General features: G+C 46.9%; 1 protein-coding gene across 3 annotated transcripts in view; it reads left to right on the forward strand.

The window, feature by feature from the left end:
- Positions 1-26,791, forward strand: part of NAV2 (neuron navigator 2) — a 365,341-nt gene that overhangs the window by 106,688 nt on the left and 231,862 nt on the right. For all 3 annotated transcript variants that reach the window (XM_005869395.2, XM_005869393.2, XM_005869394.2), the window contains exons 2-3: positions 18,107-18,224; positions 26,554-26,606. In XM_005869395.2, the coding sequence (XP_005869457.1) occupies positions 18,107-18,224; positions 26,554-26,606 (171 nt within the window). The remainder of the gene's footprint in view (positions 1-18,106; positions 18,225-26,553; positions 26,607-26,791) is intronic.

Consider the following 26,791-nt stretch of genomic DNA (forward strand, 5'->3'; position numbering starts at 1 on the left):
GATTAAAACCCCAGGAGAGCACTTTTCTTATTCACTGTTGACTCCTCTGAGCCTAGAAGAGTATGTGCCATGGAGCATATGCTCCATAAATACCTGAGTGCATGAAATAATTACTGTCATGATGAATCTTATGAAGGAGAAGCCTAGGCCGCATGGGAGTGTAGCAGGTAGACCTCAGGTGGGGCAAAGACAAGGCATTGCATCCCACAGGGAGCAGTTTTTGGGTGTGGGCTTCACACCTATTCAAATGCTGCACAGCAGGGTTTTGCCTGCAAGGTTATGGGCTATAGGGTTTGTTTGGAGGTTCAGTAGGCCACTCTGGATTTGTTTAATTTTTCCATAGCCTTTCCATGGCCCTGTCCACATTGAGACGAGGCCATCTCAAGAGCACAACAGACTTCCATCTGGCCAGCAACTCCTGCACAAACTGGTTCCGTCAGCTCCTGGGTCCCAATCACTGATTTTGGCGAGAAGTGGGGCCTGAAATGGGCTGCTCCTGGTGACCTTCCTCCTGCATCTACACTCGCCCAGTGAGTGCTGAGATCTGGGATCCGGCTGCCACGCAAAGGCCCAGATAACTTTTTCAAACCTCTGCTGAGCTGAATGAGGGCTCACACTCTCTTCCTTTGCCGGAGTGAGATCTTTGGGTGGAAACATGCAGATTCCTTTCCTTCGTCAGCCTTTTAGAGAAATGGAAGGGTGGGCAGTGTGATCTTTCCTTTTGACAGAGTGAGTGACAGGAAAGAGATGAGACACGTTGTGGGCACCACACCACCAGCAGCACAGACAAAGGCTATCAAAACCTCACTGCAGAAAATTAAAGCACATCGGGCATCTGCGCTTGTGTGGCCTCAGCAGCCGCTGCCTAGTTCAAGTGAAGTCTGTGCAGCCCCTTGGCCTGGAGCTTCCTTGCCCAGCCTCTCAGCCTCTCCGATGTGTGGGCGAGGGAGAGGAGGGGGATGGGGTGCCATCCCCCAGTTTGTTTGCCTGGGGCAGCAAAGGAATTGTGATTTATTTCCTTTAATGTAAGCCCGGGGAGTCAGATTATTTTGGAGGGCAAAGGGAGTTTGGTGGGGAGATGGAGAGGGAAGAATTGTAGCCGTCTGCAGTCAGGGCCCAGGGCCAGAGGGCCGCCCAGCGCGCTGGGGTAACATAAGCTGCCGCTATTCAGGAGGTGGCCTGTGTAAGAAAATCTGACCGCGGCGGGAGCGTGACTTCAGCTAAAATTAACCTTCGAGGCTTCACACGCCTCCACAGTGCTTTGAACTGGACACCCCGAGAGGGTGCAGGCCGCGGACTGCCGGGACTGTGCTGTAGGTCAAGCCATGCCCATAAGCATCAACTTGTGGGTTCCCGCCCGGGGCCAAAGCTGGGATTCCTGCGACCATTATAAAGTGGTAAGCAGCCTCGAGGGACTCTGGCAGGGCCTGTGGGGAGAGAGGATGAAGTCTGCTTGGATTGGGACTGTGTTTAGAGATGGCTGCTGTCTGTCTTCTCTGCTAGGTGGGAACGTGAGGGCTCCAAGCCAATCTTTCATCTGCAGAACGCTTCTCGGTATTAACTGCCACCTCCTTGTTGCTTTTTGTTTCCTGTGTCCTCAAAGCTGCGGGCCCAGGGGTGTATTTTTAGAGCAGGTAGAGAGGATGTGTCTGGAAGTGGTAAAAGGCCTGAAAAAAATACAGTTGCAAACACCAAAGGCCACGATCAGGAAGGTGGAGGATGCCAAAGGGTGTGGCAGGTCTCCAACCGGGAGGAAGATTGACCTCTGCTGAGGGTTTGACAGCCATAAGGCAGTACTCAGAGGGCCTCCCAGCAGAGGGGGTTTGTCTGGGGGCAACTTGAAGTGATTTCCCATCCCTGCCTCTCCCACCCCTGGCCAGACAACATGGATAGGATCTTCCCAGCCACGGAGCAGCTACCTCCGTGGCTTTCTGCCTCCTGTGGGGAGTCCATGTGGGAGCTTGCAACACCAAGCAAAAAGGCAAGATGTGTTTCTTTTCTTTATGCCTCCTTAACCTTCCGCCTGCTTGTTAATGCAACCCCGAGGTTGAAGGCGGCCCTGAGGCTCGAGGCAGAGTGGCGCTCTGGTTTGACAATCAGAATGGTCACTTGAATGTGGTCTGTTTAACTTGCAAAAAAAAAATGATGCAGTGTATCCTCCTCCTCCCCATATGTCTCCCTGCCCCTCCCCCAAACCCCCTTCCCTAGGTGACAGGAACCTTGTAAGCTTTAGAAAGGGCTTATTTTCCAGGGAAGAGTGTGCTGCTCTTATTTGCTTAGTGATGACTGTGCATAACTGACCTTGGAATGATGGATTGTAAAACGTTTAAGCCCCCAAAACATTTGCTTGGGTGAGTAGGTATTCTGTACCGGCAAGGACATGACTGATGTTGGTATGAAATGCTGTAGGAAAAAACTCCCCCCACAGGTACCTTTTGACGCAGTTTGAGGCTGTTTTCCATGTGAGCTGCTCTATGGAGCCCTCTGAGTATTTTCCATCTCCTTGCCTCCGTCCTCCGGGCGTGTTGGCTCATTAGAGGGGGAAGGCTGCTGGGGTTCTGGGCACTGCTGTGTCCTTTGCTTTAGATGTCTAACCCCACCCCAGGCGAAGCGCGAGGAACGGGGGTGTCTTTGGGTTATTATTACTTTTCAGCTCCGGGATCTAGGCTCACTGCCCTGTGGAAGAGATTTCTTTCTGAGGAAGGTTGTTAAAAATAGATATTTCAGTAGAATGAAGCCATGGCATGTGGCTCCGAGCTTCGATGAGCATTCTCTTACTGCACGGGGATTTCCATCTCCTGCTGACCCTGGCTGAGTAGACACAGAATTCCAACTCCCGTTTTCTCACAAGACAAGACTCCCTTTAGTTTCGTCCTAGAAATGTCTCCCCATTGTGGCCATCCATTGGCCGGGCCTGGTTTTTGTAACTGCCCTGTGACACCTGGGTGGCCGGACTGAGTTAGAATACGGGGCTGCCATGCTGATGCTGATCTGTCCAGCTCAGCTCTCTCCTCCTCATCTATGAAATGGGGAGCATGTGCCACCTCCCTTTTTCCCCAGATCACTGCGAGGCTCCGATTCCATCATGCCTACCACATAGCTTTGTAAATTGTGGCCACTGCAGATGGGAGGCTGAGCTGCAGTTAGGACTTTATTCTTCTCTGGAGATAAATCAATCAGGGCTTGCTTCCAGGACTTTGTAAAATAAATAGTATCTTTGTGCAAATCGTTCTTTTGTGCTCTGGGCCAGGTTGTCCCCAGGGTAGGGGAGACGCTTCTTTCCTGGGTGCCAGCTTGGTATCGTTTAGTCTTCCTAGGAAAAGCCTATTCCAAAAATACAAAACGAAAAAAAGCCCTACATGCCGAGGCCTGAGAGTTCTGACATCTGGCCTGGAGAGGGGCCCAGGGCACAACGGCCACCTCCACCAAGGCCAAGTCACTTGGCTGAGTTGTTGCTGAGAAAGGAAGGAGGCTCCCAACTGGGGAACAGGCAGGGCAGTGCCAGCCACTGCTGGGAACTGCCTACCCTCCAGAGATTTTTAAAGCTTTGCCACACAACTTTCCCACAAGTGGCCCAGTGCTGCCTTGACCAGGCCCTGTGCCTCTCTGCCCGATGGGATGGCGCTCTCTGACCATTTATGAGGATGTCTGCTGGGGTCCAACCCCAGCGGGTCCAGGGGTCCCCAAAGGTGTGGACGGAGTCGGCGAAGAAGGAATGACACGGAGACAGCCTTCAGTTGATCAGCAGCCTAGTCAGGACCTCTAGCCAGGATCTCCAGCCAAAGTTCTGGTCGGGATCTCCAGCGAAGTTCTGGTTAGGATCTGATTAGGAACTGATGTTTGTTGTCTTGTTACATCTATATTTATACCAGCCGATTTTAATCCTGTCAATTTCTATTACAAAGGTTAGGGCATTTCTTATCTCCATTCCAGGGAGTAAAGATTATGTAGCTTAACTACCCGCCTGGCACTTAGTTAAGGGGTTGTATCCCCTCCCTAACCTCGGGGAAAAAGCCCCACCTGGGGAAACAACCTTTCTCGGAGAGGTGACCTTGGTTAAAACACATGGCACTAAGGAGAGCAAACATATTAAGAACAATATGCTATATATGCCAGGTCCCTTGAAACATATGCTGTGCAGATGTTTCTTCCCTGCAGCGACTGTGTCAAGCAGCAAGGATGGACCGGCTTCCGGCAGATGTCAAGCTTTCTAAGGTCCCCCTGGCCCAATGACTTGGAGCACCTGGGCCTTCCTTAATAAGCATCATTCCCTTCATGAAATACCTATGCTGTGTGCTCACAGGTGCTTGCTTTTTCTCACTTAATCCTTAGTATAAGTTTATGCTAGATACTCGGAAGGTTAAAGTCCATGGTGCACAGGCACGCTAAATAGCCATCTCGGACAGTGATTAAAGAAAAATTGAATTTATTTAAGGAAAAGGGACTGGGGGATGGGCATATCCAAAGGGAAAGGCTACATAGCACTGAACCAAAGGGTGTTGGGCCCATGATGGCAGCAAAAATATCCTTAGGACAGGGAAACAAGGAAGGGCATAGAAGAAGCAACAGGAAAGTTTTTGGCTCACCGAGAAGCCAGAGAAAAGGGGGCCTTGGAGATGGGTTCAGGGGGTTAGCCCAAGACAAGCTCCTGATACCCATTGCTCCCCAGGTTGCAAGGGTTGCAAGTCTTGTGGGGTGCCTTAGAGGCTAGGGGATACAGGCCTGTGGGGGAGGGAGACGGGGAAGGCAATGGCATGGGTGTGCTCCTTGGAGAGAGAACTTGTACTGGGTCATTTGTCCTGAGCGTGTTTATCTCTTTCTTGCAGGTGGAAATCTTAGGGGAGGTCTCAGGGAAGGGTCTTAATAAAATATTCATCAGCTTTCCAGGTGTGCTCTTTCAGGGTCCTGGTCTCCACTGATTGGTCAGTGCCAGGGCAGGGGGTCATTAGTCAATGTAGCTAGACATCCTGAGATAGCCAAGTATCACTTATTTTTCTGGTTTAGCTGCTTTTCTAGGCCTGGAGCTGAAATACAACTGAAGCCTAGATGTTATCGTTAGGGAGGAAAAGTTCAGGGGGTCTAAACTGCCTGACCAGCAATATGAAAGATCAGGGGTCCAAACCACAGGACCAGTGATATGCTAGGGGAGGATAGGTTACCCTGTGGGGTGTGGAGAGGTTCTTGTTTTCCCAGTTTTGCCCCTTGCTAGGCATCCGGGGCTTTCTGTACCTGGCCCATCTTCCTTGCTCTACACATGTCTTAGTAGTACTACTACTATCTTAGCAGTACTACTACCTCCACTTTACAGAGGAAGAAACTGAGTTGGAGTGTAAGTAACTTGCCTGGATTTGTGCATTAAGAGGTGCGCACTCGGAACCACTACACATTTTCTCGTCACTAACATGAAGTTCAGGGAAATGCATGGAATTATTCCTTACACCTGCTTGGAAGTGGGGAGAGTAAGGAGACATGCTGCCCCATTTACTTTCCAGGGCCCCCAACCGGTTCCACCTCCCTCTTTCTCTAAGTGAAACCAAGACGGACCCCACCACCTTGCTTTTCTCACACAGGAAAGCGGGAAAGCCTGGCTGCCCATACACACCCCACGCTTGAGTTGCTCACTAAATCCGCTTCTCCCTGGTAAACCAGGCGGCTATGTAATCTTCTCAAGCAACTTGACCCAGGGGAATCCTTAAACTACTACCCACTACTCCGGTTTCTTGGGTAAGAGAGCATCCTCAAATAATCACAGTTTGTGTTGGGTAGTATGAATTTTAAGAAGCAATGCCCAGCTTACAGCTACTCACTTGCTGTGATCTGAATGGTCCTAAAAGATCTAAACCAAAATAAAAAACCATTTACCATAAAAAAAACAACAACAAAAAACCACATCCCCCAAGCTTGCCAGAGTGATTCCATTTCCTCACATCAATCTCCTGACTTTAAAGTATTGATGACTCCATTGGAAATGTTAATTGGGAACAGTGACTCGCCTGGCCATCCCTAGCAGCTACCTACCTGAGGCCTAGCAAGCCCCCATGGAAGGGAAGGAGGTTCAGGTGAGTTTTAATTACCAGGCCAGGCTGAGGCAGTGGCTGGGAGCGAGGGAGTACTCTGAGCAGGGCCAGTTGGGACACCTCTGTGGGTATTGGAGTGACTGTGGGGGCAGGGGGAGGCTGGGCAGCCTAAGACCAGAAATGTTTGGGAGACTGATGCCAAAACCCAGGAGCCTTGTGCTGGAGGGAGGAGGCAGGGAAGAGGGCCTTTCAGCCAGCATTCCTTGAAGAAGTGCCCTGTGACCAAGAGCTGCTACGTGCTGCCCAGGGATACTGCGAGCTCACCGTCCTCCCACTTGTCCTGTGGGTAAACCTCATCACTCTTAACTGGGAGCAACCTAACCACGTGAGGCTCCGGCTTACTCCCTCCTGTCCCTTCACCCACTGGGAAGCAGGACTTGGCACCTCTTGGTTTGCCTGAGGATTTCATTTGCCCTAGGAAGCACCCGTAAGAATATTGATTTTATTGAAAGGGGCCAGTTCAGATCATGGACCACTTCATGCAATGCCCCTAGATTTTTGTCTCCAGGGCTTCTCCCTCCTCCCACCCCACCCCACAGACTCCCTGCTTCCCAGCTTTAAACCGCATCTCTTTCACTCCCAGGATTCTCTTTTTCTCATTTAAAGCATTTTAGCTCAGCTTGCTCCCTTAAATTTGCATATTCATACACCTCCCCATGGTGGGGGTGGGGAAGAAATAACATAATATTTCCTGTTTCACCTGTGTTTGCCAAGTGCTTTAGCAACTGGCTTTCTGGCCAGGGGGTATAATGACAGCAAATCAGTGTTAGCCTTGCAACAGTAGCAGTGTGAGGGATGGGTTATAAAGGTTGCGGGGAAGTGCTTGGGGCTGGTAGAAATGTTTATTTTGATTGTAGTGATGACTGCAAGGGCATATCTAGGTTAGAATTCATCAAATTATACATTTTAAATATATGCAGGTCATTATATGTCAATTAAATTTTAATGAATTTGGAAAAATTTTAAACAATTTGAAAGCAAATATTTTATTTTTTAGAGTATTTAATTTGCTAAGTTCAGCTTTAGTGTACAAAAAAAGCTACATTATTATTTGCTTCGTTTTTAATTAGAGTTTATTGTGGCCTATATATTTATTTTAGGTCCATAGAGTGCCTGTGTTATATTAAATATATTTTGGCTTGGTAATAACATAAAAGTAATTTAATATTACATTTTTCAATGGACCTCTCTTTCTTCAGCTGTAAAGTTAGGGCTTTCTTCAGCTGTAAACCAGGTCACCAGAGGTTCTGTCACTAAAATGCTGTAATTGTAATTGGGGATGAATTGGTCCTTTGGGATTCAGAAACACCTAAGAGAATATTGTAGAGAATCAGAAACATCTAATCATACAGATTGTATTAATCCTTTCAGAGAATATTTGGAGTAATTTTAGACCAATCTGGTAATGCAGAATTGGACAACTAGGAAACAGCTGCCCAGAGAAGAAAACCCGGCCTTTGGTATTTTATTCTTTTTGATGTAGTTGTAAATTAGATTTTCTTAATTTCTCTTTCTGATATTTCTTTGTAAATAATGGCTGTGTTTAACAACCCGCTTGGAAATTTCCTCTAAGTTTAACAATTGACTCCTGAGCCAGTACCGGCCTGCTCTAGTTACCTGTGCCTGTCTTTTAAAAAAGAACTTGAGCATTCACTATCAGGTGGGCCCTGCTATGTTGCTGCTGGGAATTCTCACAGTGGAGTATTGCCCATCAGTTCCTGTTCTGTGCCTTGTGCTATGACTAATCTAAAAGGTACATCAAACTTTTGTGATTTCAAGGACTTTGGCATCGAGACAGTGAAGGGAACAGATTCATTCATCCATCCCATCCATTCATTCATCCATTTGGCCAGCCATCTCCCCATTTAATTGTTCATCTATCTTTTCTTCCACCCACCCATCCATATGTCCATCTATCTGAACATTGATTAGTCTATTCCCCCTCCATCCATCTGTTCCTTCATTTTCTGTCCATCCATTCACCCTCCAATAAGTCAATAAGTGCTTGTTTTTTTCTTTTTCATTATTTTTGAATCTTTATTGTTGAATGTATTACATATGTCCCTTTTTTTCCCCCATTGACCCCTTCTAGCCCCCACTCACACCCCACCACCATCCCCTAGGCCTTCACCAGAGTATTATCTGTGTCCATGGGTTATGCATATATGCATACAAGTTCTTTGGTTAATCTCTTCTCTCCCACCCACCCTCCCTCACCTTCCCTCTGAGATTTAACAGTCTGTGCCATGTGTCTATGTCTCTGCATCTATTTTGTTCATCAGTTTATTGTGTCCATTAGATTCCACAAGGTAATGTGATACTTGTCTTTCTCTGACTGGCTTATTTCATTTAGCATAATAGTCTCCAGGTCCCTCCATGCTGTCTCAAAGGATAAGACATCCTTCTTTTTTTACTGCTGCATAGTATTCCATGGTGTAAATGTACCACAGCTTTTTTATCCACTCATCTACTGAAGGGCACTTGGGCTGTTTCCAGGTATTAGCTGCTGTAAATTCTGCTGCTATGAGCATAGGGGTGCAAGTGTTTGTTTATCGAGCCCCTGCCATGAGTCAGACATTGCTCTGTGACCCTGTGCACCTTTCTTCACCTTTCTAATGCTTCTAATGTTCTCCATCTTACTGTTTCAGAGATGTATAAAACTTGTTCTCTACTCTTAAGAAGCTCCTCATTGAGAGAGAGATGTGAGTAGGTAGGTATAATAGCCATGATAAAGGCATCTGCAAAGGGCTTTTGAAGCCAAGAAGAAGGAACAAATAATTCTGTGTTGGGAATGAGAAGGTGGGTTGGGAATGGCTTTGCAGGGATTGACACTTGACTAGGTTTTAAGACACTGAGTAGGCGTTTCCCAGGTGGTGGGGTAGAGGGTACTGGTTGCAGAGAAGACAGCGTGGGCAAAGGCACAGCGGCTGGGGAGCCAGACACACAGGGTTGCTTAATCATAGGTGCAGTAGGGTTTCAGAGAAGGGAAAGAAGCCTGGCAGTCTGGGTTGGTTTCTAGGAGAAGGCAATGTCCTGCTAAGTGGACGAGATGAGGGAGGCCATGCCAGGCCAGAAAAACCACCAGCAGGGCTGAAGCTTAATGCAGCCTGGAGCCCATGGTATGAGAGTTGGGCCTGAGAGATTCATGGGTTTGGGACATGGAGGAAAGGCAGGAAAGGGAACTAACATTTAATATTAAACATGTGCTGGGCACTGTGTTAAGCAGCTTTGCAAACATTAGACACAATAATCCTCAATAGACAATGGAATAATAGAACATCATCCCATTTTAAAGATGTGGAAGCTGAGACTCAGAAGGATGGTTTTCCCAAGGTTACAAACCTTGGCATACTCTGTGCCCAAATATGTGTGGGGTTCTTTAGCTCCAGTATTTCCCTCTGTCTGTCCAACAATCCCCTGGAAAGGAAGCTGAGACTCAGAGAGGTTAAGCAACCTGCCCGAGGTCACCCAGGACTCCAGGGTCCTGGCTGGGGAAGAGCCTGTGCCTGGAAAGCTAAGCCGATGCAGTTGGGCTGGATGGGAGTGACCAAGAGGCACAGTGGCTGGCATCTCTTTACCTGGAGTCAGTGTGCAGATGAGGGGAGCTGTGGAGATTTGCAAGACCAAATAGAGGCCAATACGTAAAAGGTCAGTTAAGAAGCAGACTGGAAAGAGGCCTGTATTATTGCCCAGGTTGTCACCATCCCCTCAGGTGTGGCCGCCCTGCCAGGCAGCGCTGAGAAGCTCCTGTGGGTTTTAGGATGATTACTGTGAAAGTGCTAAGCAGCTGCCCCCAGACCTGCAGGGAAGGGCCCGACCCCCACTACAGCCGTAGAGGAAGCACTTGGAAGGAGAGCATGTCGGATTAGTGACCAATGAACACGGGAAGGGCCAGAAAATACTTGAAAAATTCCAAGTGGGCTCTGACACTTGGTTTTCTTGGAGCTGTTAGACCTGCGGTTGAAAGTTGTTACGATCTCACTTCTAAGATTGGAGGGGGTGAGAGGAAGCACTGCTGAGAGGCCCCATTTTATTCGGAAGCAAGCAGGAGCAATTTCGTCTTCATCCTCGCCTGCCCTTTTTTGATTTTCCAGGGAGGCCCCAGGAGAACTGGCTGCAACTCTGCCATTGTGAGAGCTCCTGGCAGGCTGCCTGGGGCCAAGGGAGTAGCCCCTGCTCTTAGCTCTGAGACCCTGTGCACCTTTCAGAGCCTCTGTTTTCCAGTATATAAAATGGGGATGATCACTCATTTATTTAATCGATATTTAGTCAGCACCTACTACATGCCAGGCACTGTATTGGATATTTGGAAAACTTCAGTGAATAAAACAGATAAAAATTCCTGTCTTCCTGGAGCTGTCACTCCAGCAGGGAGCGATTATAGATGAGGTCACAGTTGTAAACTCCTGGTACACAGTAGGCTCTCTACAGAAGCATCTATCCCTCATGCATAGGTGATGGTGACCAAATGAGGAAGTGAATGGGAAAGTATTGTGTTTACTATGAATGTGGTGCAGAGCAATGCCTGTCCCAAGAGAACCGAGTGCATAAAAGGGGGGATCATAGGCACTAAAAGTGGGTTAACCCAACGTGTGGAGTAAGCAAGCGCCTACATGCTCATCCTTAAGATCTCACCAGTCCCTCCCAGCACGTTCACCAGCCTGGTTTATTTTCCTAAAGGCACAGTTTCAAAACCTCTGGAGTTGTTGTGCACGCCCACCTGCTGCTTGTTCCTGTCCCTGACAGACAATGCCGGCATTGTGTGGCCTGGGCCGTTCCCAGGCCCGGCCCGACATTCAATGCAAGGGTCTCAGGCTGGCCTTGCCCCACTTCAGACTGGAACTGGGGGACTTTACTCCTGAGTGTTTCCCTGTTTGGATACAGTCCTGCAACCGCAACTCATGTCCTATTGGCATTTTTAGTTTTGTGACACTGTTGTGAAGTTATGTTTGCTTTGTGCTTTGGTGACATGGGAAAGTGTCAGCTCCCCTCTTGGATCTGTTAGCTCTGAGTGACAAGCGGCCACTCTGTTCCCAGGGGCAGGACAGGGTGACACTGTATTGGCTATTGTGCAATAAGCCTTGCCCTCTCCTGCTGCTTTTCCCACACTGCTGTGGCACTTGACCTTCGATGGCTGGTGTTCCCGTGTCGGCCTCTCAGCAGCCGTGTGGCATCATTAGGAACTAGTTACTTCTTCCCAACCCGGCATACTTGTCACGTGACATTGGGAGAGTCATGTCACCCCTCAGAGCCTCAATTTCCTCATTTGTTAAAAGGAGGAAATAATATCTTTTTCCCAATAGAGTAGCAAGAACTAAAGGAATCCATTGTTTGCAAAGTGCTTGCATTGAATGTCATCTTCTTCCTGGGAATCATCATAGCTCACATACTGAGCCCTTACTATGTGCCCTGCATTGTTAGATTACTGTCTCACAATAACCTGAATCGGCAGTTGATCCATTTTACAGACGAGGACGCTGAGGCTCAGGCAGTTTAGGTCATTTGTCTAGGATAACTCTGCCAGGAAGTGCTTGTGGCATGATTGGAACCTAAGTGGTCTGACTAGCAGGTGTTCTCTGAAGTCACTACAGACATTTGAAGTCCCTACATAAGACTGCAGCGAGAGCAGAACCCAGTGCAGGCAGCTGCTCAGGCAGTGCTTGCGTAAAGCACCAAGTGAGCATGCGGCTCTAAGCAGTGGATCTTGGCTTGATATTCATGGGTAAAGCAAGAGTAAGGATGGTGCCAGGATGTGGAGCAAGATGGAAATCCAGGTTAGCGATAAGCCCTGCCCTTCTCTCTAGCCACTTGCTATGTATACAGACAAGTGGGCAGGTATCAGGGTGTATCTCTGGTGGTTGTGGATAAGTAGATTACTGGAGATAACAAGGGAGGAAACAGCAGTGGGTTCCTCCCTTCCCGCTGCTATGTACTGCCTTCTGGGTCTAGGCAGAGATGTATACTCCTTGGTATAAATAAGTTCACATTAGCCGTATTGCAAACCTTAACCGTACTACAAAACGTATGCCGAGAGGGAGGGCTGGTGGTACCATTCCACATGTGCTCAGGTAGGAACACACAACCCAGTCACACCTTGGGGCTCCTGGAGCCCAGCTTCCCAGCAGCCTTACCTGCCTGGAGATCAGCTGAGAGCCAAAAGCCTTCTCTCCTGAACCTGGGGGCAGCTCAAAGGGGTGCCACAAAGTCCCATCAAGCTTCTTACTTGAACAGTACTTTCTCTTACTTTACACCCAGTTTGAAAGGAACTGGCTCTTTTACAGAAGGCCCAGCAACTCAGCAGGCCCTAAGGGCATTAAACACTATTACTCATAGCGATGTCTGTGGGCCATCAAGGAAAAAATGAAACTGGGTTCATTTATTTATTTATTTATTTATTTATTTTTATTGCTTAAAGCATTACAAAGGGTATTACATATGTGTCCTTTTTTTCCCCGCCCTTGACAATACCCCGGCTTCCCCTACCCCCCAGTGTCTTATGTCCATTGGTTATGCTCATATGCATGCATACAAGTCCTTCGGTTGATCTCTTACCCCCCTCCCTCCTGCCCCCCAACCCTCCCCAGCCTTCCCGCTGCAGTTTGACAATCAGTTTGAGGCAGCTCTGCCTCTGTATCTATTATTGTTCAAAAGATTATAATGGTCTCTATTATCCATGAATGAGTGAGATCATGTGGTATTTTTCCTTCATTGACTGGCTTATTTCACTTAGCATAATGCTCTCCAGCTCCATCCATGCCGTTGCAAATGGTAAGAGTTCCTTCTTTTTTACAGCAGCATAGTATTCCATCGTGTAGATGTACCACAGTTTTCTAATCCATTCATCTACTGATGGGCACTTAGGCTGTTTCCAGATCTTAGCTATGGTGAATTGTGCTGCTATGAACATATGGGTGCATATATCCTTTCTGATTGGTGAAACTGGGTTCATTTAAAAAGCAGGGATCATGATAACCCATTTGGGAAAGATTTCCAATGGAATAAAAATGTGTGGCTCTCAGAAGTGTAAACTCTCCACAGTCTAGAATAACTTATTCCCCAGAATTTAGATAGCCTAGAGTTTATTAATTGGCATATGAATAAGCACCATTTATTTAACCCTGTGTGCCAGACACATATGCTCTCATTTAATCCATAAAACAACCCTGTTCATCACTGTCACACAAGTGAGCAACCCCAACCCCCAGCCAGGACATGACTCCCCCAGCTGGTAAGAGGCAGAGCCAGATCTCAGTCCTTGTCCACACCAGCTCCCAAGACTCCAAATACACTGCCCTTATGATTACTGGGATTTATGAAAAAGCACAAATGACTGAAGTCATGCATCAGGAGATGGCAAAGGTGGGATGGAAGGAGAGTCATTGCCCTCTGGGTGGGCATGTGGTGGCACCAAGGACATCGGGCAGAATGGGACTCTTCTGAGAAACCAGGGAGCAGGGGAAAAGCCACCAGCTAATTTCAGGCCCCACCCACCATCCCATTCAGTTTAAAGGTTATGTGGCCATGTGGCTGCACCTGTGGGGTAGGTAGCACACTCCTTGCTAGATGCTGGGGATGCAGATGTGAACGTGTTACCAGCTTTACCCTTGATAACAAATGGTGCATTTTGATTTTCATAAAATTGTGAATAATTAGATAATCACTCTTAGTGGTATTCAGGTTCTGGGTATACACTCTATTCTATTGTTGCAGTATTATTTTTGTACTTCAGAACAAGCAGATCTAAACCATTGAATCACATACTGCTCAGTCATGGAAACAGTATGTTGATGACGTGGCCATAGTTAGAGCGAGACCTCTTGAATGGAGGCCAAACAGTAGTGTTCTCTTTACAACTGCTCGACCGGAAAGCACCTCTGATGCTGAATGACTGGCTCACTTTCTCTTCACACTGGCGTTTCCTTCCAAGAGATACATTTCACCCTTCTCCCGGAGCCGCTATCCTAATGCTACACTGCCTTCCGGCCCCATCAGGCTGTCCGGCATATGGGTCTGGATTTATAGTTAAGTCCACAGGTGCATTTGTTTTGTGGCATTTTTCTTGGGTTCCTTACTTAGAATGTCACCCCCCCCCCCCCCCCCCCCCCCCCCCCCCACACACACACACACACACACTTCACTTGAAGGCTAATTGCAGTATAAACGTATTATCCTCATTGGTTTAACACAGTGCGATTATTATGTTTTCTTGTTACAGCTAATAATCAGGTTCTTTACTTCAGTCGATCTGTCAAAATTTTCCCTCTTTGATTTCAGCCTGCGTGATATGGAAGGATGTGGCATTATAAGCAAACAAATGACTGGCATGCTCCTTGAAATTCTGTCAGGGGTAATAAGTGAATCAAAACAAAGTCACTCTTCAGCTGCCATCACCTTCCCCCTTTTATTTCTTTGAGCCTTTGACAGCAGCCTGGGGGTGTAGAGAGCTAAGCTCAGGCAGGTGGAGGGATCAGAGTGGGAAAGCAATGGGAAAGACGCCTCAGATGCTAGGGTGAAAAGATTCTGGAGCTTTTCTCTAGACTCGTTTCTTTGGAGCGTTTCTTTCTTCTTGTGTGGTTCTTTTTGCTGTTCATTTCTTCTGAAGCAAGGATCAGTGGACTCAGGGTTAAAGTAATAGCAGCCCTCAAGGCTCCAGAACTCTGGGGAAGAGACGGCTCTGGAGAAGCGGATTCTGGGTGTCTGAGGCTAGGCAGGAAGCCTACATGCTTTAGCTTAGCCGCTGCCTAAAATCTTTCACGCTACCCAGCTCCATTTTTGCTGAGTTGTGCAATCCCCCGAGGGAGTCTGTTTTGATGCCTGGGGATATTGTGAGTTTATTTTCCAAGGGTGCCCCTTGGGAGAATGGTATTCACTGCATGAACTACTGAGACAGCTAGTGACGTAGATGGGGCTGACTCATGTCAGGGCTTCTTAGCATGGCCTGTGAAACTGGTTTTTAAAATAAACCTGGGTGATTTCTTGTGACTCACTTATGCAAAAAGTTGAGAGCTGGAGACGAGGGAGGGGAGGGGAAACTCCAGATAATTAATGATTCTTGTTGGATGGATCCTGATTGATGAACCTGAGCTATAGAGTGATTTGTTTTCTCTCTTCCTTGCTCTTTTCAATCGATAAAGAGACTTGAGATCATGGTTTGAGGATTCACTGCAAGAACACATTATTTAAGTCTCAAATGTAATCAGTTTCCCAAGGATTCGCCCTTTTTTCTTTCTGTTCAGCTGAACGGGGCAATCACTCACCCACTCACCGACCTGCTGCCGTGTGCCCCCTCCCTGTGAGGCAGCAATGATGGGCAAAACACAGTCTCTGCCAAAATATGATGGTGAAGGTGCAAAGGTGGTTCCAGTGTTCAAGTTCTCTACACTCTGCATCATATGCAGCTCGGGATGCAATCCGGGAATCACGAGGGACTTCATGGGAGGAAGGCTGGGGACTGGCATTGGGTTGGGCCTTGCAGGGTGGCCCCAGGTGGAGGCACTCAGGTGGGAGGGCCGGCATGCGTTTGGAGACTGGGAAGTGTGAGGTTTGTCATTTTCCTAAGGGTCAGCATAATCATTACCACTGAGCACTTGGTATGTGTAGACATATCTCCTTCAGTCGCTGTAACACAGAGTGAGTGGCAATTTTATTTTTTTCTGTAAAAAGCTGGATAGTAAATATTTGAGGCTTTGTGGGCCAAAAGGTCTCTCTGTCACCACTACTCAATTCTGCATTGTAGCGTGAAAGTAGCCATGGACAACACATGGTGTGACCGTACCAGTAGAACTTTGTTTATAAACACATGTCAGATGGGTTTGGCCGGCTCCCAATGTGCCACTCCCTGTTTCTAATATATTTGGCATAATCTCCATTGTATGGAGGATAAAACTGAGGTCTGAGCAAAGCTAATAGAAATTCATTTGCCCAGAGCCAGGGGTCTACTTGACTTGGTCAATTCTAAAACCCATGCGCTTAACTTCCACATGCACTGCCTCCTCTGCAAAAGGGTCAGACATGGTCTGGGGAAGAGCAGGGGATAATACGACGTCCTTGAATCTCAGTGTGATCACTGAGAACTTTAATTCAGTGGGAAGTGGGGAGTCATTGATGATCTTTTGAGCAGGCGATCAGATGAGAGCTGTGCTCTGGGAGATTAAGTTGGCAGCGGTGTGCCGGTGGATTAAAGCTCAGAGAAGAAGAGCTCTTGTTTTAAACAGCTTGAGGTAGAGAGATTCATTTCTTTGGCAGAGCCATTTCTGACTGCTGTGCAACATTAAAAGTTCTCCCTGGTGTACCAGCTACTTACATAACTTGGACACAGATCTGGCCCTTTGCCTTTCAATGTTTTTCTCCCTCCCTCTCACTCTGTTAACAGTTTCATTTAATGATCCTTGACTTTTCAGATTGGCCACTGTGATGACCAAGATGGCACACCATTTCCTTAGCTTTCTCAGTGCTTACAAAGTTGAAAATGATCTTTTGCTCTATTAGATGTTTAATCTCTGGCAACTTGGAAGTCACAGGGAAGGAAAGTAAGGAGGATTTAAGGGTGGTCCCAGGTGTGAAATAGCACCACACTGCAGTGCACAGTGCATTTGTGGGTCTCTGCACTGGAAGACTGGGCTTCCGGGTAGGGGTGGGGTGGGCAGGGCTAATCTGTCCTCAGGTCTTGAGGAGATAGAAAGTGCAGTCCTGCCTTTCCCTTTTGGGGATGATACCCTCACTGTCCCAGGTGGAGTAGTCAGAGGTGCCCCCTCTCTGCTTTGCAAGATCAGGCCCTGACCGACAGACCCCATCCCAGGGCCCCATTGTGTGAGATTACTCTGGGCAGGATGTTCTGAAGAATAGGATGAAGGGCGAGAGTCCCGGTGAGGGCAGGGCTCCCGCTGTTCTTTAGTCACAGGAGGTCTACAGGCCGGCTGCTGGAGATACCATGATAACCTTTATCATTTGGATGCAGACACCATATGGGTTAGTCTGTGAATTGTTGGTGCTAATAAATGCCCAGTTGAGGTAGGATAGTTATCTTTTTTGAGTAGTCATTTGCTTGTACCACTCTGGGGGAGAAAAAGTGCTGATAAATGTGGTCTACATGTCCCTCCATTAGCTCAGAAATCCATGCAAGGAGCTTAGCACTCAAAATTGGTAAGGAGGTTTTAAATTGTGTTTGCATTTGGCTTATGTCAGTTAGGAAAGTTTTCAATGAGAGCTTTTTCATGCTTGTTGGCCTGTTTGGAAGAAAACATCCTTTTGTGCTGATTGTGTGACCGAGAGGAGCAGGTCTGTGTATGGCTGCAAAGGGGTCTGCGCTCCTGATCTCATGGGCGACCCAGCCTCTGCCTTTCAGGGTGTGGTGTACACCAATGCTGCATTCAGATATGTTGGAATTTGCTGGGTTTTGTTCACAGAATCCCAACAGTGAACATGATGCCTGGCTTTTCAATTACACCGATTAAATTTGAGATTACTGCGAGGCCATCAGTAACTCCACTCACACAAGAGTAATTGAGGGGCTCTGTGTTTTCGTACTTGGCTTTTTTTTTTACAAGGGACCCAGGCTCCTGAGAACTTGGTTAACTCAATAGCCCTTCATACCCAGAAATGGCCCATTAAAAGATGCCTATTGGGTGGTAACCTCCCCATACGTTTTCTCAATAAAGAGAAAAAGATTGGACGGGGCGGGGTGGCGGCGGTGGGGTGGGGGAGGCCTCTCTTGCATTTAGAGCCTCAGCCTCTCAAAGCGTCTGGCGCAGACTGTTTAGTTCCGTGTCCCCTGGCCCATTCAGGCCTCTGCGTGTTTTGAAGCTTTCTTTAGCTTTTCCCCGAGCCTTGACGGCAGATCTCTCAATAGGCGAAAGCCCAGCTATGGCTGCTGAATGCCCCCTCGGCACAATGCCCTGAATGTTAATGGCGCTGGCTGGCCCCAGACAGCTCACCCTCGGGACGGGGGCTGCTGCACAGGCCCAAGCAGCTGCCTCAGACCAGATGGGGTCCGACTGGCTTCCTAAAGTTGCTTCTTTGCTCTTTTGCAGATCTACACGGACTGGGCCAATCACTATCTAGCCAAATCAGGCCACAAACGTCTCATCAAGGATCTCCAGCAAGATGTGACTGACGGTGTCCTCCTGGCTCAGATCATCCAGGTTGTGGGTAAGAGCAGATTTTACGCCGGGGATGGATGAGTCACCGTGGAGACCCAGGCAGGGTCGAGTAGAGCAAGGGGAATGGAACCCTGTAATCTCTAAGAGAAATACGATATTCCTGTCCCATATGTTGAGAATTTATTTGGCTGGTGCTCTGGGAGTGTGGGTACCAGCTCCCTTTTCCTGATAAGATCACCCACATAGCAATCTAATCTTGATCGTCTGAAAAGAAAGACTTTGGCCAAGGCTAGAAGAAGATGCTGGTGGTTTGGGAGGGGCTCTCTGCCCCCCTTCAGACCTCCTACTGTCTTTCTGGCTCTCACATTCTCTCATTCTTGCCCCTTCTCTGTTGGTACCTTTTGTGTGGATTCCTCTGGAAATATTTCCAAAAAATAAAAAGATTTTAAAAAGCAACTTGGTTTCATTCTGCCAACTCTAATTGGGCTTGAGAAGTCAAAGGATCAGGCTCTGGAGAGGGCTGGTTCTGGTTTTAGCACTAGGGGAAGGGAACGGGGTGGTGGGGTTGTTAATGCCATGGCCATGTGCTGGGAGGAGAGGGTTGGTCCAGGAGGGCAGCTTTGCCTTGGGCTTTAAGGGATGTGCCCAGGGGTCCTGCCCGGGAGCTCAGCAGACCGAGAAGGCAGGAGGTCAGATATATGGCATTAGGCTGAGTGTTGTTGCTGGCAATGGCCAACTCATGCCAAGAGAGAAGGCACAGAGAAAGGACAGCCCCTTGGGTGTTGTATTGTTGGGAAAGTTGCGTACCCTTCAAGTGTGAGAAGTAGCCTTGTTTAGTTGTAACTCTGCTCACATCTGTGGGGGCTGTGCCTGAAAACACAGGCATGTCGGCCCTTAGCTAAAACTTTTGGACTGTGGCTGCCACTCAAGGCGAAAGAAGCTTCCCTGCTGTCCTGAGATGGGGTTCTTCAGACTAGCTTCCATTGGTCCTCCTTTTCCGTCTCTCCTTTTTCCTCTCCTCCCTGGATTAGTTTCTGTTACTGTAAACAAATTGCCACAAACTTAGCAGCTTAACACAATGAATATCTATGATCTCGCAGTGTCTGTGTACTGGGGGTGCAGGCATGACTTAGCGGGGCGCCTGTGCAAGGTTGTAGTCCAGGTGTCGGCCAGGGTTGCGTTCTCATCTGGAGGCTTGAACAGGGAGGGGTCCAGGTCACTCAGAGAGTTGGAATTTATCTCCTTGCAGGTATAGGAGGTGAGTCCTGACTTCTTGCTGCTTGTTCACTAGAGGCCCCTCTCAGCTCCTAGAAGCCCCTCTCAGCTTCTGGCCATATGGGTCTTCCAACATGGCCACTTTGGTCAACTTCTTCACTATCAGCAAGAGAAAAAAGGTTTTTGTTGGGAGAAAGAACCTTATAGAATGTACCATCCTATCACCTTTGCCATATCCTGATGGTTAAAAATAAACCCTTGGTCCCACCACACTCAACAGGAGAGTATTGTACAAGGGTTTAAACTTAGGTGAGAGGATTCTTGGATCTGCCACACTCCTTTCTTCTTTTCATCCTCTTCCTCCTCCTCTTTATCATCATTCCTACCAAGCTCTTTTGAATGTTTCTCTCATTTAATTTCCTCTACATATCTATGAAGTAGGCAGTATTCTCCCCATTTTACAGATGCAGAAACTGAGGTCCACGAGCCCGTAGCTCAATATCACATCACTAGTGTGCAAGGGGAATCTAAGCTGGGTGAGTGTGCTTCAGAAAATTCTGTTCTGTGCTTGGCGGCATTATACCCCCCTGTTAATCCATAGACACTGAACCCAGTACAAGGCTCTTCCTCTCTTCCCTTCAGTTCAGTAGGCAGTCATGAAGCACTGACTGTGGCCAGCATTCTGCTCCTTGCTGGGTCTGGAGGCAAGTGTGCAAGGCTTGTAACCTTGCAAGGAGTAGCATCTTCTTGGAAAGGCCTGCCTGTAAGAGATGACTTGCACCTGAGCTGGGTTTGGTTCCCCATCTCAGCAGGGTCACATCATGTAATGGACCAACTCTGACTGAGTCTTGGGCCATGCAGAGTGTTTCTACCAGGAGTTCTCTCTGCTTTCAGCACAGACAGAAAGACAGAAAGTGGGAGAGGACCGTGCCCAGAGGCCTTGCCCTCATCCCGGCTCCATCCCTCCCCACTGTGGGACCTCCGAAAAGTCGCTTAACTTCTGCTATCTCTGTTTCCCCTTCTTCACAATGGGCACAGCCATGCCTGCTTTGTCTGCTTTTGTGGCAGTTTTATGAACTGCCAGGTAGGTATAAAATATGAAATATGTTTAAAAACTGTGAAGTGTTCCTGGATAGAACCTGGTAGGTGCTGCCTAGAAAGGTTTGTGGAGAAGGGTGATGAGGCTTTGGTAGCAGTGTCAGTGTGTCATGATAGATTAGTGATGTCTGTCGGGGGCCCAGAAGTGGTGGATGGTAGTATGTATGTCGTGAATTCAGTAAACATAGTGCTACAGAAATGTAAGCCAGCATGGTTCTTCCTGTTACTCAGGAGGTTGTTTCCCTGAATCTACTCAGATGACATCAGCATTGCTAGACAGTTACTCCTCTGGGCCTGGAGCTACTGAAGTAGGCGTCAGAGGCTCAAGTGAGTGCCCGTGACCAGGCGACCCTTCAGGCCAGCAGCCCTGCAGGAGAGGCTGGAGGGACCTCTATCATTCCACCGGCTGCTGTCCTGGCCCTGGGTCTGCGTCATCTTCTTTTCTGGGTTCACAGCATTTAGCAAGGATTAGGGATGAGAATTTTATGCCCTGCAGCCCCTGCTTCTGCAAGTCTGGGTCGAATTTTTCCAACAGGTGGCCGGGAGGTTTCCCCTTCTCAGCATTCGATATTCTTCTGAACATTCTTCTAAACTGTATGTCATACCTTCTTCCTTTCCAGGACTCTGCTGCAACTCTTAGCTCTAAGTTTAGGAAGGGACCTTTAGAAGCCCCAACCTGATGCATGTATGCAGTTAATAAACTCTGTTAAATACTATGATGGGCAGCTTACTACCTGCTCAGGAAACTAGATCTAACATGAGAATTGGAATCCTTCAAAAGCTCTTTTATTAGGTTGAAATCTACCCCCTTGGTGGTATCTCCGTACAAGTACTAGTTCTTTCCTCCAGGGCGACAAAAAACAATCTAATCAGATACAATGAGAGCATCAAAATAGTTGAGGATGGTCATGGATTATAACCATGGAACAAAATGGAACTCTGTAAGTCTATACTGATAGACAGATAGATACATCAATGGAGCAGAGAGGGCCCCACTGTCCAGGAGAATGCTGACCGATAAATGTGGAGGGAAGCACAACCTTTCGGTAAAGATTAATTAAGGCGAGAATTACCAATGGACGCAGAAATCGAGAGAAGGAAGTTTGATGAGGAGCAGACTATTTGCATGGTCTCAGTGTCTCTCACTAATTGCTTATTGGTTCCCAGGGAAATATAGTAACCACACAGGGGAGAATCCAGACATCATGGCCAGGGGGTCAAGATGACATTACTGGTAAGGGACAGATGGATGTCAACGTGCTCCTGGTGTCATAACCGAGAGAACACAGCACTGATGCTGAATCCAGTCAGGGGTGGAAAACCTGAAACTAATCCTGAGGAATCTTAGGCAAACCCAAATTGTGGAACATTCTATTAAAAACAAAGCTGGCCTGTATTGTTCCAGAACATCAGTGCTGTGAAAGACAAAGGAAGCTGAGAGATCGTTCAAGACTAATGAGACATGACAGCTGAATGTACTTTGTGGTCCTGGCCTGGAATAAAATGCTATAAAGGACATTTTTTTTTACGTCAATTGACAGAATTGGAACATTGGAATTATTTCAATGCTAAATTTTCTGAATTTTCTAACTCTGCTGTTAGATAATATTCTTGTCCTTTGAAAATACATGCTAAGTATAAGGGGCAAAGGACATGATAGATGTAGACTATAGAAAAATAATTCAGAAAAAGAGTGTGCCCTATAAAGAAAAAGGGATTAGAGTACTATTCCTGTCACTTTTCTGCAAGTTTGAAGTTATTTCAAAATAAAAAGTTAAAAAGAAAGTATCTCAATAAAGGCCCATCAATACTTGCAGGAAGGGAGATTGTCCCTTTAAGGGACAGCCTCTCGCTAGACCCTGGAGGAGTATTGCGCATAATGATTAAGGACTTGTGGTGCTATGAGGCCTGACTCATGATTTTGAGTGTGTGTTTTTTTCGGGGGAGGGGGGGTGCTGGGGGAGGGGGGAATCAGGGAATTTACCTATAAGGAATTTCCTATAAGCTAAACTTGGAGTCAGTTAGGGTGGAGTTACTAGGTGAAGCAGTCAGGAAGGGCATTCCTGGTGGAGGAAACCGTGTGTAAAACAGCTGGAGCATAGAGTCAGAGGGTCAACAAGGCAAAGTCAGGCAGGGCTACCGGTACCAGGCAGTGAGTTCCGAGCTTTAGCTTCAGTACAAGAGCCAATGGTTGAAAGAGCTGATTTTCAGGTTGGGAAATGACTTGAAGGAAAACCTTAAATGCTTTTCACGGACACTGCTCCTATCTAAGTCTTCATCTATTCCACCTGAAGGTGGGCTTCCTAGATAGGGGGGTTATTTGGGTCTCCATTTTTCCATCATTGCCATCCGCCCGTGAGGCAGAAATGGACCTTTGCTGCCTCTTTGTGTCCTTCCTTTAGTGACCGAGGGCTGGGTCTCTCTGAGTTCAACCTCTTATTAGTGTGATTACCCTCCTGAGTCATGAGCTGCCCAAAGCCAGCAGTTGCCATCACGGTGCCATCTCCATGAGTTAGTAGAAAGGTTTACGTGGCCAGAATAAATAGCACGAATCAAGAGGGAGAGACAGCTCCCCTTTCCTGCTTACATCTCTGTCCTAAAGGATACCAGAAGGGGCTGGATTCAGGAAAGGGGCAGAGGCAGGAGAACAACAAGAAAGAGGCGAGAGAGAAGGAGGGAAACAGGATGAACCGAGAGGATTGGAGAGAAGGAGGAAGCCAAGACCTAGAGGAACAGTTTTCCTGTTAGAGGTGAAGAGAGCTGATAGCTTATTTTCTATCACCATCTGGGCTGCCTCTGAGCACAACTAGGAAATTCGAACACGCAGGAGTGTACTGTCTTTCTCTTGATGACCTACTAGCATTGAGTGATCTTGGGTAAGTCACCTGCCTTTCTGGGCAGCCAGTTTCTCTCTTTTCCCCCATACATAGGACCATGAATGGATGCATAGGCTGGTGAATTGCTCTGAACTTATCAGAGGAGATCTTTGGAAAAGTAATGAGTTTGATGCCACTTTTCTTCTTTAAAAAATGCACTAATGCTTTCCAGTTACTAAAGTGTTACCTTGTGTGCTGATAAGTTACTACATTAATGGGCTAAGAATGTATTGAGCATGCTGGGATGAATAAATTACCATTGGATGCCAGTTGTAATCACAGTTGAGGACTTTGGGGACCAATGCCTTTGCATCTGGTTATCTGCTTTGGGGCTGTAGCCAAAGACCCCCTACAAGATTTAATAAATTTGGCTCTGAAGACCAAGTTCTTCTTCCTTTTTACTAGCAGAATCAGAACTGCTATTATCACTGTAAGTATTTATGACAACCTTAGACATACTTGAGAATTTAAAGAAGTCTTTAAATTACATGAAATTGGAAGCCAGGATGTCCAAGACTCGCTTTGCATTTTTATTCAGTGTTTATTTTGAGTTTGGGCTTAGTCGTTTGATCTCTTCCCATGTACCCTTTAGCGTGGTCAGGAATAGGCTCGATCCCACTGTTTTATTTTGAATGTTGTAAATGGCAGAATTAGTCTCGTAAGACTTGTGATCATTTGAATTCAAGGAGCACTTGACTATGGTTTAGGGGACAGACCATGAAAAGGAATCAGAGAAGTAATTAGATCAAGCTTTTGGTTTCATTTATCCAGAAGATACATAAAGAATCTTTAAAATGATTTCTTAGATCTCAGTTATCCATCCTTCACTTTAATGGGCACTAATGACCTAATGCTGATCTGGGCAGAATCCAATGACTTTGGCCGTCATGAGTATCCAGTTGGAAGATATCTTGAGTGTCATTGACGCCCCTAAGCCACAATTTATTCTCGAGTGTGGTATATCAAAATCTATAGTCACAGTGCAGGGCTGCCATTGTTTCCCAAGGATGCAGGAGTGACATTCGTCAAGGATCATTTTTTTTTAAATTTTCAATATGCACATCTATATTTACAAGTGAGAGGACAAAACAGGCAGTAACACTTTTGATTGTTTGAAATGGTCAGAGTATTCATTCCTTAGTTCCACTCAACAAATATTTACTGAGTGGTCACTGTGTGTCTCACTGCCCAGAGCTCTGGGGTTACAGTAGGAAACAAAGGAGATGGAAGTCCTTGTTCTTGCGGAGTTTACGTAGGAATGTTTTATTCTGGCTGTGTTTTCTGGTGAACTGAAGAACCAGTATCCATTCATTTAAATCCCATTCATTGTGTATCTTTTACATGCTTTTTATTTTTAACTGATTTTAGACAGAGGAAGAGAGGGAGGGAGGGAGGGAGGGAGGGGGAGAGAGAGAGAGAGGATGCACATGCTCCCACCAGGGATCGAACCCACAACCTTTTAGTGGACAGGATGATGCTTCAATCAATTGAACCACACTGACCAGGGCTTATGTGCTTTTTAAATGCTCTGTGACATCTCTTTTGGGAGTAGGAGAAGCAGGTGGTGGAAGAGGCTTTCTAAAATGCCTAATCCAGTGTTCTCTTGAGAAAACTCATTGGGTCCCTGAAGATCTCCCCAGGTGGGTCATAAGCCCACCTTACTTTTGTTTGTTTTGCAAATTTACTTTTGGCAACTTCTAAAGGCAGTGTAGATTATACCATCCAGTATACCATCCAGTCTCATGGTAATTCGGTTTTTAAACAATTTCTTGTCACTAGTTGGCTTTCTTATTTCACTTCTCTCTCAAGGAAGAAACACTAGAGAGAGCAAAATAAGCCCAACTGAAGCGATGGAGAGCTGTGTTTAGGTTCAGGTGTTCTAAAACCCTAGAGGTGTGGAACGCTTTGATTCCGTTACCCTTTTCAGAGAATTGTCTTCATGGAAGTTTTAGGCATTGTATTCATGAACATTTGATGGGATGTTTATGGATTATTTTTTGAGAACTGAGTGTGCCTTATCCTCCCGGGTGGGACAATGGGGTGAGAGGTCATGGAATTGGGGAAGAAGCTTATAAAGGCTTCACAAAAAAAGGCAGATCCTTAGTTCTTTACTGTGGATTCCTGCTGAGTTTCTGGGCTTAACTCAGATGGAGACATCATAGGTAAGCATGTCTACATTTCTGATAGCTACCATTTATAGAACACACTATGTGCTAGGCACTGTGCTAAGCATTTTACTGGCATTATGTAATCTATTTCTCATAGCTCCTCCTGTGACATAGGTAGCATGAGCTCCATCTCATAGATGTGGAAACTTTAGCCCAGAGAGGTAGAGTGACATGGCCAAGGTCACACAGCTGAGAATCTGTAGAGGTGGGATTCAGACTGGAGTATCTGCCCCTAGAGCCAGTTTCCTGACCTCCACATGTACTGTTGTTTTGGGGCAGCTGCAATTACAAACTCCACCCTCAGAGATATCCTGGGCTCATTCTGCAGGGGGTCCTCCACACTTCACCATGGGAGACTGGCCCTTTCTTCCCTGTTATTGGTATTTGATTTCCAGTTAATTCAGTGCACCCACTTGCTTTCACTTCTCTTACTAGGTAAAAGCTACTATGACTTCAAGAGTATCTCAGATCTAGTTTGGACTTACCATGGCACCTTGGATGAGCCGTTTTTAAGTCGCACTCTCTCATTTTCCCTGTTTGCCACCAGTTGGGAATAGGATTATTAGTAATTCTGTTAGTATAAAGCAATGTTCGTATATCTGCCTAAAGATGGGGTGACATGATATCATCTATAGCTTTTGTGCCCTGGAGCTGAGTCGTAGCTAGACTGATCCACTCTGAACCAGCCCGTCTTTTGTTGGGAAGTTGCTCTTGCCTGTCTGAGAGCCTAAAGCACGGTCCCAGTCTTAATTTCCACGATGCCCCGTTGCTCCAAAACTGTCGTCAATGCAGTTGTCTCTGCTTTAGATGATGACCTTGGCCCAGCTGTCCCTGGAGGACGGCAGCTTGATGAGTAAGTCCTAAAGCTTGCTAGATGCCTCTCCTTATTTCACATGCCTGCGCTGATTGGACAAACCCAGTCTAGGCCTTAGGACTTGGTTGGCCTCAAGGGTCCTGAACATCACGATTCCAAGTGTCTGTGGTGGTGATTTATTTTTCTGACTTGTGTTTCCTTTTTCAGCAAATGAGAAGATTGAAGACATCAATGGCTGTCCGAAGAACAGATCGCAAATGGTAAGTGGTACAGGGGTAGAGAGTGCTGGTGTCGTGTTAGCCCTGCCTCTGAATGATATTGACCATCTTGAAAACATTCACGCCATAAGCTTTACTCTGGGGGATTATATTAATAAACTAACAGCCATTTCCAAGTAGCCACGGTCTGCTCTTCTGACATTTGTTGGCATTTACTGCAAAATGGC

Source organism: Myotis brandtii, unplaced genomic scaffold, assembly GCF_000412655.1.
Source record: "Myotis brandtii unplaced genomic scaffold, ASM41265v1 scaffold293, whole genome shotgun sequence".
Taxonomy (NCBI): Eukaryota; Metazoa; Chordata; class Mammalia; order Chiroptera; family Vespertilionidae; genus Myotis; species Myotis brandtii.